This window comes from Chaetomium globosum, genomic scaffold (assembly GCF_000143365.1).
Source record: "Chaetomium globosum CBS 148.51 scaffold_7 genomic scaffold, whole genome shotgun sequence".
Classification (NCBI taxonomy): Eukaryota; Fungi; Ascomycota; class Sordariomycetes; order Sordariales; family Chaetomiaceae; genus Chaetomium; species Chaetomium globosum.
In genome coordinates this window covers 1,286,694-1,301,526 of record NT_165982.1, presented here as the reverse complement: position 1 = coordinate 1,301,526, position 14,833 = coordinate 1,286,694, and the positions used below count along the sequence as shown (strand labels likewise).

At 55.1% G+C, this 14,833-nt stretch overlaps 3 protein-coding genes and 1 non-coding gene across 4 annotated transcripts; 1 reads left to right on the top strand and 3 right to left on the bottom strand.

Moving 5' to 3' along the window:
* Window positions 1-206: 206 nt before the first annotated feature.
* Window positions 207-1,505, bottom strand: CHGG_09998 (uncharacterized protein; the record flags this gene model as incomplete). The annotated part of the gene is made up of 4 exons (XM_001227924.1): window positions 207-384; window positions 454-715; window positions 873-965; window positions 1,031-1,505. 4 exons carry the CDS (start codon window positions 1,503-1,505, stop codon window positions 207-209), a joined length of 1,008 nt encoding a protein of 335 aa, XP_001227925.1.
* Window positions 1,506-2,488: 983 nt separating this feature from the next.
* CHGG_09997 (uncharacterized protein) lies at window positions 2,489-5,681 on the bottom strand (the record flags this gene model as incomplete). The annotated part of the gene is made up of 3 exons (XM_001227923.1): window positions 2,489-5,107; window positions 5,396-5,455; window positions 5,589-5,681. The coding sequence occupies 3 exons, from the start codon at window positions 5,679-5,681 to the stop codon at window positions 2,489-2,491; spliced, it is 2,772 nt and encodes a 923-aa protein (XP_001227924.1).
* A 358-nt stretch (window positions 5,682-6,039) lies between these two features.
* Window positions 6,040-6,129, bottom strand: CHGG_11232. Its single transcript has one exon. It is a non-coding gene; the product is annotated as a tRNA-His (tRNA).
* A 3,132-nt stretch (window positions 6,130-9,261) lies between these two features.
* CHGG_09996 (uncharacterized protein) lies at window positions 9,262-14,684 on the top strand (the record flags this gene model as incomplete). The annotated part of the gene is made up of 4 exons (XM_001227922.1): window positions 9,262-10,502; window positions 10,661-14,216; window positions 14,292-14,417; window positions 14,574-14,684. The coding sequence occupies 4 exons, from the start codon at window positions 9,262-9,264 to the stop codon at window positions 14,682-14,684; spliced, it is 5,034 nt and encodes a 1,677-aa protein (XP_001227923.1).
* Between the last annotated feature and the right edge of the window lie 149 nt (window positions 14,685-14,833).

The following is a 14,833-nucleotide window of genomic DNA, read 5'->3' as shown; positions in this document are numbered from 1 at the left end:
GTGGTGAACAGAACAAGGAAAAAATGGTCGTTACAAAAAGGAAGTAGATGGGGGCAAAGCACTCTGTTACACGGGACAGAAATCACCTCAGGTAACAGCTATTTGCCTATTCTGGGGAGGTAGTAGGTACCTAGGTACGTATTATTCCTCAAGGGCCTCTCCCTTAACAAATGTATTCCGCAGAACCACACAGCTCACCGCGCTTCTCAAACTCTAATAACCACCTTGCCCATGTGCTTCCCGGACCACAGGTAGTCAAGAGCCGCCTGTGAGTCTTTGAAATTAAAGACCTTGTCGTCGACCAAAGGATCCAAGCGGACCTGCTTCTCGTCCAGAAAACTGTTCAGTGCCTCGAAATCAAGTTTCGAACCAGCGGCGATGCCCCTGTGTACATTTAAAAAGCCCACTGTATCAGCACACCAGACAAAGGGTTAGAACTAAATAAAGACGTACTGCAAACGAGCCGTTTTTGCAATCAATGCCAACAACTTTCCTGGGTTCCAATCGGCCGATCTGCCACCAAGAAAACCCACGATGGAGATGACGCCGTCCGAAGGTACTAGCGAATCGATATCTGCGGGGATGCCCGGCGGCCCGTTATTGTTCACCACGTAGTCAACACCCTTGCCACCCGTCAGCCGCTGCACCTCGGCTACCTGGTCCGGGTTGGTGCGATAGTTGTAGCTGGCGAGGTCAGGTGTGTCAAGCTTCGTAACTAGGGGCCGCAAGTTTCTCGTCTGATGACGACGTGATGATGGGCTTCCAGGCCGCCCGTAAGCGCAATCAAAAGGGCGAACATGCTCACGCCAACCGGTTCCCTGCACCGGTCGCGTTAGACAAAGTTGGGGTGCGGGGTCGTAACCATCACATACCTTGGATCAAGACGGACTTATTCTTATCCAGCGAGTCCGGGGCACCCACCGCCTTCCCAAGCCGTGACCGCAGCACAGCCCAGTGTCGCACCCCTACACATTGTATATCAGCAAAACCACGCCCCCCCTTCTCACCCCAAACCCCTCCCACCACTCACCTCCTCCCACAACAAAATGCCCCGGCAACCTCACCAACCCCTCCTCTCCAAACACCGCAAACTCCCTCAACACCCCATCCACCTCCCCGCCCAGCGTCAACGGCACCCCCCCCTCCCCCAAAGACCCCCCCCTCACGAACGTCGGCACAACCCTCTCCCCCACCGCAAACCTCGTCACCCCACCCCCCACAGCAACCACCTCGCCCGCGCAGTCCGACGCCACAATGCCGCTGGGCAGGACGGCGCCGCCGGGGTAGGTGCCGCGCAGCATGAGCGCGTCGCGGTAGTTGAGGGAGACGGCGCGCACGCGGACGAGCACGTCGTGCGGGCCGAGGTGGCCGGAGGGGGGGAGGGTCGGTTCAGTGGTTAGTTGCAGGGGGAGGGGGGTTTGTTCGGTTCCCGTGCCGGGACTGCGGCGGAAGGCGAGGTGGGTTGGGGGGATGGCGGTGGTGGTGGTGGTGGTGGGGGATGTCATGTTGTTGAGGGGGGTGCTGGTGAATTGGGGTCGGAAAATGGAGGCTAGAAGATGGGGTGGTGTGCTTGTGATCTTTTTTTCGTTTTTGGTGAAGTTGGATTCTGGAATGATGGCTTGCGCGAGCCCCTGAGTGGGTGTCGGGGTGATTCTTATACACCAAAATGATCGAACAGTTTGTACGAGCACAGCCTTTTTAAAGTTGAATACCGGCTCTCACGATTAGGTATCGCGCGGAGAGTTTGCAAAGATGGCGCCATTGGGTTGCTCCGCTGCATCGTGGTCGCGTCTATACTTCGTTTAATCGTCGGCAGTTCGGGCTGGAGTCGGAGGAACTTCGATAGCTAAGATGACTTTGCCAAGGGATGTTAAGCCGTCTCGTCAGCTTCCGCTGTGTCCCGGACAGGGGCTGAGCAATGCTCAAACCCGGCCTCTAATTACATACCGATTCAAACGTGAGCTTCTAACACATTCAACCCGGCCCTTGGCATAAAATCGGCCGTACTCGTAAGTGAAGCCATAGCGAACAATGGTTTCCGAAACCATCTCGAGGTCTGGCGGCTCCCGCGCGTTACCGGAAGTTTTGGTGGCAAGCCGGAAGAGGACAGCGTTTCCGAATAGTAGGAAACTTGGAGCGAAGCATGGGGAAAAGAGAAATGTCACGATTTTAAAAGGAAAATTGGATGACAACCCCATCCATCCCCCTGTCATTTGTAATTGCTGTTAATATGGGGACCCACATCAATCATCGATAATCGCACGATCGGTGCGTGGTGGCGGGCCTCACGGCGCTAATCTGATGACGGGATGGATGATGACACTTCGACGAGGAACTGCAAGTCCTTCACTTGATTACTACTATACAACACATGATCATAGTGGCCTTCCATCTAGGCTGGGGATGGTTACAATGATGCTTCATTCTTTGATTAAATTACATGTCATTAATAAAAGCTTGTGTATCCATTCCAACATCCCCCCTACAATTAATCCACAGTCCCCTCGGGCAAAATGGAAACATAATCCAGCGGCGCGGGCTCAAGCCCATCCGGGTGGCCGACAATCTTGAGGGTATTGCCCTTCTTGATGTGAACCCCCTTAAAGGTAATACGGGAGGCGGTCTGGCCGTCAATGTACGGCGAGGGAGCACGACCGAGGATATACTCCTGATCGCCCTTCCACTTGCCGATCCTGTCGCAGCCGACGTACAGCTCCCAGGTGGAGTTACCGAGGGCCATGTCGTAGTAGTTGACGGCGACGTCGTACTTGCCGGTCTTGACGTCCTCCAGCTTGACGCTGGCGGTGGCGCGGGTCGAGTTGTCCTTGGTGACGATGCAGCGGGCGCCGCTGGCGGCCTCAAAGGGCGACACGGTGTAGGGCTCGTACCCGACCAGCTTCATGGCCTCAGCCTCGATGCGGTAGGGGTGGTTGCCGACGCGGCCCTTGGTGTCAGCGATGCCCGACTTGTTGGCGTAGAAGGTGTTGATGCTGTCGCGCCACACCAGCGAGTGGCCCGCCTGGTACACGAGCCGGTACATGACGTGGTCGAAGCGCTCCTCATCGATGCCCGGCCGGCCCCGCAGCGTCTCCCAGAGTTGAGGGAAGGTCTGCGCCACAGCGCTGCCCTCGTAGTGCGCATCGTAAAAGTGCTGGATCACCGTCTTGCCTGACTTGAGCACTTGGGTGTAGGGCACGTGGTGGAACCACAGGAGCAGATTGTCCGGCGTGGTTTCCACCTTCTCGTACATCGCTGCGATCTGGGGCGGGTATTGCCCAGCGAAACCAGTACCGTTCCACACCGTGCGGTCCATCCCGATGCTGTCACCGTCCGCGCGCGTCCACTGGCCCCAGGGGTTACCGTCCTGCGAAGCCGGGTTAGGGCCGTAGTGGCCCAGGAGGATGTCGGTCAGTGTCTGGATGCCCAAGTTACCAGTGTAGTCCTCGTACGCGGGCCACGACTGCATCGAAAGCTTGGTAATGACGTCGATGACCTTCTTGTCGTCGCTGAAGGTCATCTTGATCCACTCCTCGAGCATGCCCTCGGAGGTGGCCGACGAGTCCCAGGCGAGGCGGCCGTAGGCGTAGAGGTTGGACATGGCGAGATGACTGCCCAGCCAGGTCGTGTTGGTGCCGACGTTGACGACGCCCGCGTAGCCGCCAAGCTTGCGGTTGAAGCGCTTTCCGTTGAGGATGTCGGAGGTGCGCGAGGGCTTGCCGTCCACACGGAAGTCAAAGTCGAGGATCTCCTTCCACATGGGGGCGAGGTACACCAGGTGTGCCTGCTGGCCGAGGTACTCCTGGCTGATTTGCAGCTCGATGGCCGAAGGGGTCTTGACCAGGTGGGAGAAGAGCGGGGAGACAGGTTCGCGGACCTGGAAGTCGATGGGGCCGTACTTGATCTGGATGACGACGTTGTCCTCAAACTTATCATCAAGATCGTGGAAGTAGTCACCGGCAGCGTTGGCGCGGTCGGCCTTCCAGTCGAGGGTTTGGTTGAGCGTCCTGTGGTCGTAAACAAAAGCACGGAACAAAATGATTCCGCCATGAGGCTTGAGAGCGTGGGCGAACATGTTGGCGCCGTCAGCCAGGGTCCTGTTGTACGTCATGGGACCCGGTTGTCCCTCCGAGTTGGCCTTGACGAGATAGCCGGCCATGTCAGGGATCCTCTTGTAGAGCTCGTCCGTGATGTCCTTCCACCAGTTGGCAACAGTCTCGTCCAAGGGGTCGAATGTGCCGAGGCCGCCCAAGGTGTCAGGGGCGGCGAAGTTGAGCGACACGGCCAGCTGAACGCCATACGGCCGGAACGCATCCGCAATCCTCCCCAGACCGTCCATGTTCTCCGGCGTTAGGGTCTTCGCGTCCGCGTTGACGTTATTGACAACCACAGCGTTGAGGCCAATGGAGGCGAGCAGGCGGGCGTACTGACCAGCCCGGGTCAGGTCATCGCGGATCTTGCCATCCCAAAAGAAGATAGAGTCACCACCATAGCCTCGCTCCACACTGCCGTGTGTGCCACCGTCTTGCATGTTGTCCCATTGGTTCACCCAGCGGATTGGCGCCTCAGGGTTGGAGGTCAGGGTGAAGTCCGAGGCGTTGCCCTGGGCGAGCAGGGAGAGGTAGTGGAAGGCGCCATAGAGGGCACCGCGCTCGTTCTGGCCGAGAATCAGGACGTTCCCCTTGGAGACGCTGAGGTAGAAGCCATCGTCGACTAGCTCCGGAAGGCGGTCTGCAGCGCCAGGGTTGCTGTCGATGTATGCGGAAACGGTTCCAACGGTAGCTGTGGTGTCCCGAGGGGGCTTGCGGGAACTCGTTGTAGCAAAATCCAAGTCCTTGCCGAAGATTCCACTGATACCATCGGAGAGTTCCTGGCCTGCTGTGTAAACCGGGGATCCCTCGGTTGCGTTCAGGGTGACGATGGCGGATGGGAGTTTGTTGTGGTAACCATTGGCTCCCTTGATCCGGGCATACCGCAACCAGCCACTGAGACCGTCTTCTGCGGCAGCGAAGCCGATGGCCGCGAGCAGCAATAAGCTCCGCATCGTTGTGAGGCTGAGGGCGGCGTCGAGAGGTGATGCCGGCGTGACCTTGCCATGATGACGGACCTTCTGGGGGATCGTCCCCCGTTGTATAAATGCTCCCGGGACGCTGTAATCGAGAGTTGCATCGCCCCTGTCGCCAAGTGGGCGATTTCCACACCTCAATTTATCCTAAATCTCAACCTTGGTTCCCCTCTGCCAAGATTGAGGTTAACGGGCCCTTGCCTTCTTACCCACACATATTTTTCCACCCATAGAATTTCTCCGCACAGGTTGGGGAACCGGGGAAGAATGGGGTTGTGCGGGGAAAAGAACATGGAGAAGCCACCATTCCTCGTTTTTGAGCAGCTTTCCCACTCCCAAGCCACTGCTGTTTCCCAACCTCTTCTTCTTGGTAAGTGGGCCGTAATGACGGTTCTAACCGTTAGCCGTTGGGTGGCTCGACGTCCATTCAGCCTGTTATTCCGACCGAAAAGAGAAGCTCGGCAAGTCACACTGCAGTCTGCACAGCATGGACATACTGTAGACGGTCGACTCCGAGCTTTCCCACCACAGGATTACCAATGCTAGCCGACGATCGGTTATTCGTGAGCCCAGACCCCAAAATCTGGTAATGTGACGTGACGTCCCCGTTTTTGAACATGTATTCTTAGCGAGACCTATTCTCGGACACGGGGCGGCGATACAAGAAATTCCGGCGTCGTTATGAGCGAGCCGAGTGCCTGAGTAAGCTACCGAGATACCTTACTTGGTTCAGTTCAGTTCTTGTGTTGCGCCTGCAGGTCGCTCTCTCCACTGGGATCCGGTCGCATTTCATCCCGGAGGTACGAAGTAAATAAGAGTAAAACTGCAACTTTGCAAAATATGTATATCGTTATCTTGGTGTAGGCGGTGATCCAAAAAGGGTCGCCCCTCAACCTAAAACAGTCCACGTGCAACTAATTGTCCGTAAGGACGAAGGTTTCATTCAATTGTTGCCAAAAATGTATCAGAAACAGTAATGGGCGACCCCGGAATCGAACCGGGGTTTCTTCGGTTTTGCATGTGGAATCAACCACAACGAAACGTCCTGACCACTAGACTAGTCACCCTCCAATTGATTTTCGCAGCTTTTTACTTCATTTGATCAACAGCCAACACCTCCTCCCCCCGGGTCAAATCCCCTCCCCTTAACGCCCCATGGACTTCGAATTCACGTTTTGTACTCTCCATGTTGTAAAGCTCCAGGATTGTGCTGCACATTATGACCATGCTGGTCCGTAAAAAGAACCTGATGCAACCGAATTTCAGTTCACTGAAGTTGTGTTGAAGTCTTGACGAGGTAATAAGCAAGGGGAAAGATTCGCATGTACCTTGGGGGGGATGCTTCACACCCTCCTTTCTCAGCTTCTTCCTTTGGGATGTGACAATCTTTTCGACGTCGCCTTCCGTGCCTACCGCCTCCGTGGAGCGGGCAAAAACATGGTCGCCCTTCGCTAATGGCTTCCCCGTTCTTGTCCTTGAGTCCCGAAGGCATTTTGCTGATACACCTGCAGTGACAAAGGACGGCGTGAGTTTGATGTTATCGATCAGACTGGCGGGTAGCTAAGAAGTTATGGTCAATTGACCTTCTAGACCTGCAGGAGCTTTGGTTTGGTGGCGATGGCCATCTTTTATAGCCTGGTTGTCCAGCCATAAAATGAGTGACGTCACATGGCCCTTTGAGGTTGGATCGCCATGGCGGACACTCGAGGTGAATGTCCCTTTGTATCCTGTATTATGACACTATCGCTGACAGGAGCGCTTTCCCAACGTCCAAGTCCCCAACGCCCAAGTCTTCCCTGTTACGATCGATCAGGATCGTCGGGGGCGTACGCTCAATATTGATATGTATCTATGGTCTCAATGAACTTCATGTTAGCATGCTCCTAGCAAATTGCAAAAATTCCGTTTCATCTCTTCTTCGAATGTAGTCAATTCAACCTCCACCAATGCCTTGTGGTGGTAGCCCGAGGAGACTGATCATGGGGATCATATGGGGCGTCACAGACTTCCAACGCCCCCCTTGATTTCCCGTCTTGTCCCCTGAACCAGCGTCGACAGCTTACCGCGCCGCGGGTTAGCATCTCGAATTGAGGGCAAACGAGCTAGTCCTCATCCGGGTTACCACTAAACTTGAGACCCAAATATTAATCTCCCGATCCTACATGTACTCGATACACAGCAGGTTTGTTTTCGTGGACGCGGTCTAGCTCCAACATGGCATGTCCACTGCTGGAATGGTTTGCTCCCGAAGCGTGCCTCGCCAACGCTGCACAGGACAGGCACCATCTAGATTGGGGATTTTGGCATTTGAGCAGAGTCGATGGCGTAGCCGTGTTTAACCGCCCAGCAACTATTAAGCTTTATGATCGATGGCATGAAATCAACAGGATCTGTGTCCAGGCGCCGCAACATGGACGCCAGGTGCTGCAGTGCCCGATATCGCTTCATTATCACGGGCGTATGGTACGTTCTTCGGTCGCGTCCAATGTCAGGAGCTCGGGACCGCAAACCGCAACCTTCCCGAATCCCTGATATCAGGTGTTGGAAACATCATTTTGCCCCTGCATGTACATCTAAGCCACCGAGGTCGCTCACGATCAACGGGCCTTGAGCCCCGGCTCTGGATTTCTGAAACCCTTTCAGGAAACTTGAGAGAGGAGTGAATACCGATCCGCGGTGACCTGAGGCGCAACGCTCCCCTAGCCTCCTTTCCCCCCCGGTTTACACGATGTTACTTCCGCTTTCTTTCGTTTGGTTTTACTCCGCTTTACTTCTTTTCCTAACTATTCCAGCTTTAAAAACCAACCCACAGCCTGTGTTTAGCGTTGAGAAATGCCACTGTTCGTCAGCTGAAACCCATTAACTTCACTTGCCTGCCAAGTTGTAGTCGAGTCTGTATCTTGGAACGGACAGTTTAGTGCATTGCTATGAGTATTAACCCACATCCTTCCCACAGCCCTTGTTTCGGTACCATTTGTTTATGAAATCGGTGGTTGAGATAAACAACGATGCTTCATGTAAAGCAAGCTGATAGTTATTGAACTTTTACCCCCTTTCGCTTGTAATGAACAACATGGACGTGGTTGGTACAGATGATCTTCGCCTCTTCGATTGGAAGATGTCTCAGAAATTCCCAGCCACATAACCGTGAGGTCCTCATATGTTGAAAATACCTTGCAGCTTGAATGGAAGCACACAGGAGGTGATTTGCATCAATGTTGCATCCCTACGACAGAGCTCTCTCCACCCAATTCCGGGACATTCCCAGATGGGTAGCTGCCGACCGAGCAGAGGACTCGGGCTCTGCATCGTGCCGCAAGCGTGCCGCCGACCCTTTGCATCACATCACGCCTGAACCCAATGCCGAGAAAAGTGCGGCATCCAACCTCCTCGCCCGCGGTGTGAGGTTGCTACACCGGTTGAGACATGGCTTCTGTAGTGGTTGCTTGCACAGCAGCCACGCCGTATATGGTGGCACACGCAGACATGATGGAGGGCGATGAGAGGACGAGAGAGTCACAATCCTCCTGCTGTTGGGAGCTTCAGCTGGCACCCACCAATCAACGACTCGTCAATGGGAACCCATCTCTTTTTGGACAATGGCGTTCCCTCCTTTTCACCACTCCTTCTTGTCGGAACATCTACGCCAGAGTTACGTCCTCGCAGGGGGACGTGACGGAGGGCAGGGGGAGGTCCACCACTGGGGCAGTCGTCACGTGGTCCTGGACCTCGGGGACGACAACCCCGGCTGCAAAATCTGAGCCCCCCTCATTTCTAGATAGAAGAACATGATCCAATTGAACCACGAATGTAGCACGTCCCTCCAGAGAAAAGGGATTTGCCCTGTGCTTCTAACGCTATCGCGATACCTGGTATTCCCTACACTGATCAGTGGTTAATTATACCACTGTTAGACAGCTCCCGCCACAGATCAGCAAGGTTTCCAGAAGAGACGGAATTGTCGGAGAGGTTCTACCGGAGTAGTGACTTCTTCAACAAAACCGTGCTAAGGAGCATTCTCGACACCTTTACTTGGACTCAGTCAAAAGGAAGGAACACGAGAGGCTCAATCCTACAGTTCGGACTCAGGACGCACTGAAGGAACGTCCATCACGCATTCCCCGCTCGCCAAGATCCTCGCGAGCTGCTGGCAACCGCCGCAAAACCAAACATCAAATCCACTTTCCAAAGAGGTAACAATGCCTCAGACAACATCGTCACCAGAGGAACTGGACCCGGGCTCGTCAACGCCAGGGAACAGCCAAACCGGAGGGAACCCGCTTACACCGCCAATCCCCCAGCACATCCTGTCCTTCGTGGATCACTCCACATGGGGAGACCTCGCGGCCATCGACGAGATCGAGGAGCCCACGCCCAAGCAGATGAACTCCCACATCTATTTCCTCATGGAAATTTTCTGGGCTTCTACGAGCTACGCAGGACGAAAGCTCTGGGGCGCATTCAAGGACGAATTCGACGAATGGACCGCCCAACGATGGGACATGGTTCCCGACCGTACCCGAAAGCACCTCCGCGCCTTCCTGAGCACCAACGGCGTGTATGTCGACAATACCAACACCCCCCTACCAGCAAAGTTCGAAGCCATCGCCAAGAGAACGACTTTCCGCACCTGGTCCATCGAAGAGATCAACACTGCGAGGGTCCACAGTACGATGCACCAGGAGTTACTGGAAAACCCCAAGTTCATCCAAAGCATCCAGGATCTCTCCCAATTGACGCCAACGACCCCGACAGCCCCAGCAACCGCCTCACCGGTCCTAGCGACCATCCCGACACAACCACAGGCCTCTCAGCAAATCCCACAAGCAATCCCGGCGCCACGACAACAAAACCCCATTCCCCAGACGGCACCGAAACGGGAAGCAGATTGGGAAACAACCTCGGAAACTAGACAAGACCCCCAGACCTGGCCCCGCCCGTCCGAGGAACCGTACTACGCACCGCGAGGAAATGCTAAACACCTCGCAGATTTAGCCAAGTTGTACAGCGACGACATGAAGTACGGCGGCGGAGACTACGACATTCTCGACACAAAAATGGCGATTTTCCGAGATTTGTGTAATCGAATCCAAATTCCAAGATGGCAAGCCAGTGACGCTTTTCCGATCATGCTCAAGGACCGAGCCTTACGATACTATTACGACTGGCTTTGCAGCGGCCCCCGGGACTTCGATACCATGGTAGCCAAGAGATCAGAGGAATACTTCGAAAAGAACGAAGAGGCAGGCGGGCACCGGTATTCTGGCAGCATGGCGCGGACGCTAGATTTAATCAACATGCAGGCCGAGCACCCCGGACAAGTCCAAATCCGAGTGCCTGGAACTTCTGATCAACAGGCTTGCCCTGATTCAACGCGCAGTACCGGCAATTGGCCAGACAGAGGATACACTGCGCATGCAACTCTTGAACGCATGCCGTGGTGTTGCCGAGGCCCAGGATGGCCCTCTTCAACCCGGCGCCAACCTTCGAAGGCGTCCGCAACCAGCTGCAAGCGGCGATTGGAATCACCACCGAAAATCCCGGACCTCAACAGTTCAACACCGACGCCACTGACTCGGAGACGTTCTGGACGGACAGGACGTACAGAGGATCCGGCAGAGAATCTAGATTTGGTCGCAACCAAGGAGGACCACGCCGAGGAGGATTCAGCAACTCCAAATTCAGTCGACCCCCCACCGAGAGGAAGTGCTTCGTGTGCGGCAAACCCGGCTGCTGGTCAACAACTCACCCAATCGAAGACAGGAAGAAGTCCTACGAAAGGTTCAAGGCCGACAAGGACGCACGCGACGGGTCAATAGCAGCCTTTGCCCAGTTTATCTACTGGCATGAGGGATCTGAACTCGAAGCCGATTACGAAGATAACCCCGTCAGCCAATTCTTCCAAAAATACGACGATCACGACGACGATACTATCGACAACAGAGGAAAATTCCACAGCACCTTCTTCAACGATTCCGCACCTGCAGATGCGATTCAGGTTACGACACTCCTGGCAAACGCGGCCACCCACCACTTCCTAACGAAGGAAGACCCCTTTCAAGAGCAGGACCCCTCGGAGACTTACACCGCCGAGGGCCGGTATTCTGCAACAACTTTCAGGGGTATCATGCCCGACTCCGGAGCCGCACAATTCTCAACAGCCGGCCAACCGCAATTCCAGGCCCTGCAACGTCAACTCCCTTCAGCTACCCTGGACACAACAAGGGCCGGAGAAGCCATCGTCAAATTCGGCTATGGGACACCTAAGGCCTCCCTGGGAACAACAACAGTGCCCACACCCCTGGGAACGATCGATTTCCACGTGATGGAAACGGAGACCCCTTTCCTACTTTGCCTCAGGGATATGGACAGACTCGGCATCAAGTTCGACAACTTGAGGAACCTCCTACAACGAGGAGACGTCGAGGTTCCCGTTACACGGAAATGGGGACATCCCTGGCTTCAACTAACCCAGGAGGAAGCTCTGGTGTGCAATTATCTCACCGACGGTGAACTGCGGCGACTACATCGACGATTCGGACACCCCTCTGTTGCGCGCCTTTACAAGCTCCTCAAGACTGCAGGACACCCAGTGGAGATCCAAGCCCTGGAGCTCATCGCCAAAGTGTGCCACCACTGCCAAATGCACTCCGCACGCCCAGCTCGCTTCAAATTCACCCTTCACGATGATTGCGAGTTCAACTACGAGGTCATCATGGATATCTTCTACGTGGAGGGCAACAAACCAGTTCTACACCTCGTCGACGCGGCCACAGCTTTCAACGCCGCGCGTTTCCTTCCAGACGTATCAACAAAGTACGTGTGGGAAGCATTGCGCCTTTGCTGGATTGACGTGTACCAAGGACCCCCTGACTACGTCGTTACCGATGCAGGGAAGCAATTCGCTTCCACAGAGTTCCGCCAGAACGCCAAGGAGATGGCGATTACCGTCAAGGAAGTCCCGATCGAAGCCCATAACAGCATCGGCAAGGTAGAACGGTACCATGCACCTGTACGACGTGCGTACGAAATCCTACGCAAAGAGGACCCCTCTGCAAGCCCAGAACTGTCTCTGCAAATGGCTGTCAAGGCTGTGAACGACACTGCAGGTCCCAACGGACTTGTGCCAACTCTGTTGGTATTTGGCGCCTACCCAAGGATGACACACAACTCTGCGCCATCGCCAACGCTACAACAACGCGCCCAGGCGATCAAGAAAGCCACAGACGCCGTCCGCAGGCTCCATGCTGAACGCAAGGTCCAGGAGGCCCGCACCACACGCAATGGTCCGGACACCTTACGCACCACGACCCTTCCACTGCAGTCACGTGTGAGAGTGTGGCGCGAGAAAAGCCGCCGATGGGAAGGACCTTTCACATTAATCGGTGTCCACGACGAAGACTGCATCGTGGAAACAAGCCGCGGCGCACAGAAGTTCCGCTCTACGGTGGTCAAGCCGTACTACGAGGACCCTGCTCAACAGGACGACCCTGCGAACCAGAAAGACACCGCAGAGAAACCAGCACCTGAAGTTCCGGACTCTCAACCAAGGAGCACGACCCCTCCTGGAAACGCCATCGAAGAAGAGCCAATCCTCGATTCGATAATTGTGGCCACTCATGCGCCCTTCCCTGGGGACGAAGACGAACTCCCAGACGACGGACCGCACAGGAACACTCGACCACGCAGAACCCACTTCGCCCACGCATTCCTCCAGGAGAGCGATGTTCGAGAGGACGAAATCTTCGAGATTTTCTTGTCAACGAAGGAACAAGCAGACGCCGCACTCGCAGTCCAGTTGCGCGCCGATGGCAAGGTCACTACACCCGGGGAACCTTTTGAGGAGTCTTCTAAACAAGAGATCGAGAGCCTTATTACCCGAGGCGTCTTCGAATTTGTCAAATACGACGAGGACTTACACGGCGACGCAGAGATCTTTAAGTCAAGGATCGTAAACGAAATTAAGGGCAAGACAACGGACAAGCCCTATGAGAAATCGAGGCTTGTGGTCCAAGGCTTCGGAGACGCAGGAAAGGAAGCCATCCTCACGCAGTCGCCAACAATCCAACGCGCAAGCCAACGCCTGATCCTCGCCATCGCGCCGTCACTTCAGAGACAGGGTTGTCTCCTTTGGCTGCGCGATATTACGCAAGCCTACGTGCAGTCGGAAAAGGCACTCCAGCGCAAGATTTTGGCATTTTTGCCCCAACAGATCAGGCACTTATACCCCGAGGGAACCGTGATGCGCGTGATCAAGCCGTTGTACGGGCTGGCAGAGGCAGGAACCTATTGGTGGGTCACATACCACAACCACCATTTGAAGAGGCTCCAGATGGCAACCTCTACGTACGACCCCTGCCTGTTGATCTCCTCCCCCGAGAACCCGGAATTTGCCTGCGTGGGGATGCAAACAGACGATACTCTGGGTCTGTCAACAGAGGCGTTCTCACAACGCGAGAACGATCAACTGAAGGAGGCGTCATTCAGCGCCAAAGACAAGCAATTTCTCACCACCGCGGAACCCCTGGTTTTCAACGGCGGCATCGTTACACTCAACAAAAACGGTTCAATCACCCTGCGGCAGAAGGGTCAAGCCCAGAAGCTGCAATTGATCGACGCCAACGCGCCAGACGCCAAACAACAGTACGTTCAGCAACGGGCTCGCGGCGCGTACATCGCTTCAATTTGCCAACCCGAGGCCTGCTTTGATCTCTCCAGCGCAGCCCAACACCAAGAACCGACCCCTGACGATATCAAGACTCTTAACCGAAGGATCCAGTGGCAGATGGACTCACAGGACAGGGGACTCACGTTCTTACCCCTGAACCTGGAGACTGCAAGACTGTACGTCTTCGTTGACGGCTCTTTTGCCAACAACAGAGATTTCACCTCCCAGCTCGGGTTTGCGATCATCCTGGCCAACGAAGACGAGATCAACGATCGCCACGAGTTCTCCATTACAGGGAACCTCATCCACTTCAGCAGCACCAAGAGCAAGAGGGTTACCCGCAGCGTCCTAGCTTCCGAGGTTTACGGAATGGTGGGCCGGCGTGGATATGGCTTACGCCCTGGCTTCAACATTACGCCAGATCACTGCCCACCTGAACCTTTCCTGCCATCCCAACCATCGTCTGTACAGATTTCTTTACTCACTGTACGAATGTCTTGTGAAACTCGGGACTACGAAGGGAAAAGCGGTTGATGATCGATATCATGGGCACTGCGCCAGTCCTACGAGCGCAGAGAACTCCAGGAAGTGAGGTGGATCAATGGAGAGGACAATCTGGCGGACTCCTTCACAAAAACAACGCCGAATCGTGCCCTGGAGCGGTTTGTTGACTGCAATAGTGCAACTGTACGCGTGGAAGGATGGGTCTCACGTTAGGAGGCCTTTGGGGGACTACGAAGGGGATATTTGGGGACATGTACGTAATCCGAAAGCCCACCTGCGAACTCTGGCGTTTCCTGGCCTCAAAAGAAGAGACTGCCAGTGTCGGAACATCTACGCCAGAGTTACGTCCTCGCAGGGGGACGTGACGGAGGGCAGGGGGAGGTCCACCACTGGGGCAGTCGTCACGTGGTCCTGGACCTCGGGGACGACAACCCCGGCTGCAAAATCTGAGCCCCCCTCATTTCTAGATAGAAGAACATGATCCAATTGAACCACGAATGTAGCACGTCCCTCCAGAGAAAAGGGATTTGCCCTGTGCTTCTAACGCTATCGCGATACCTGGTATTCCCTACACTTCTCTCGCCTTGCCTTTTGCACCT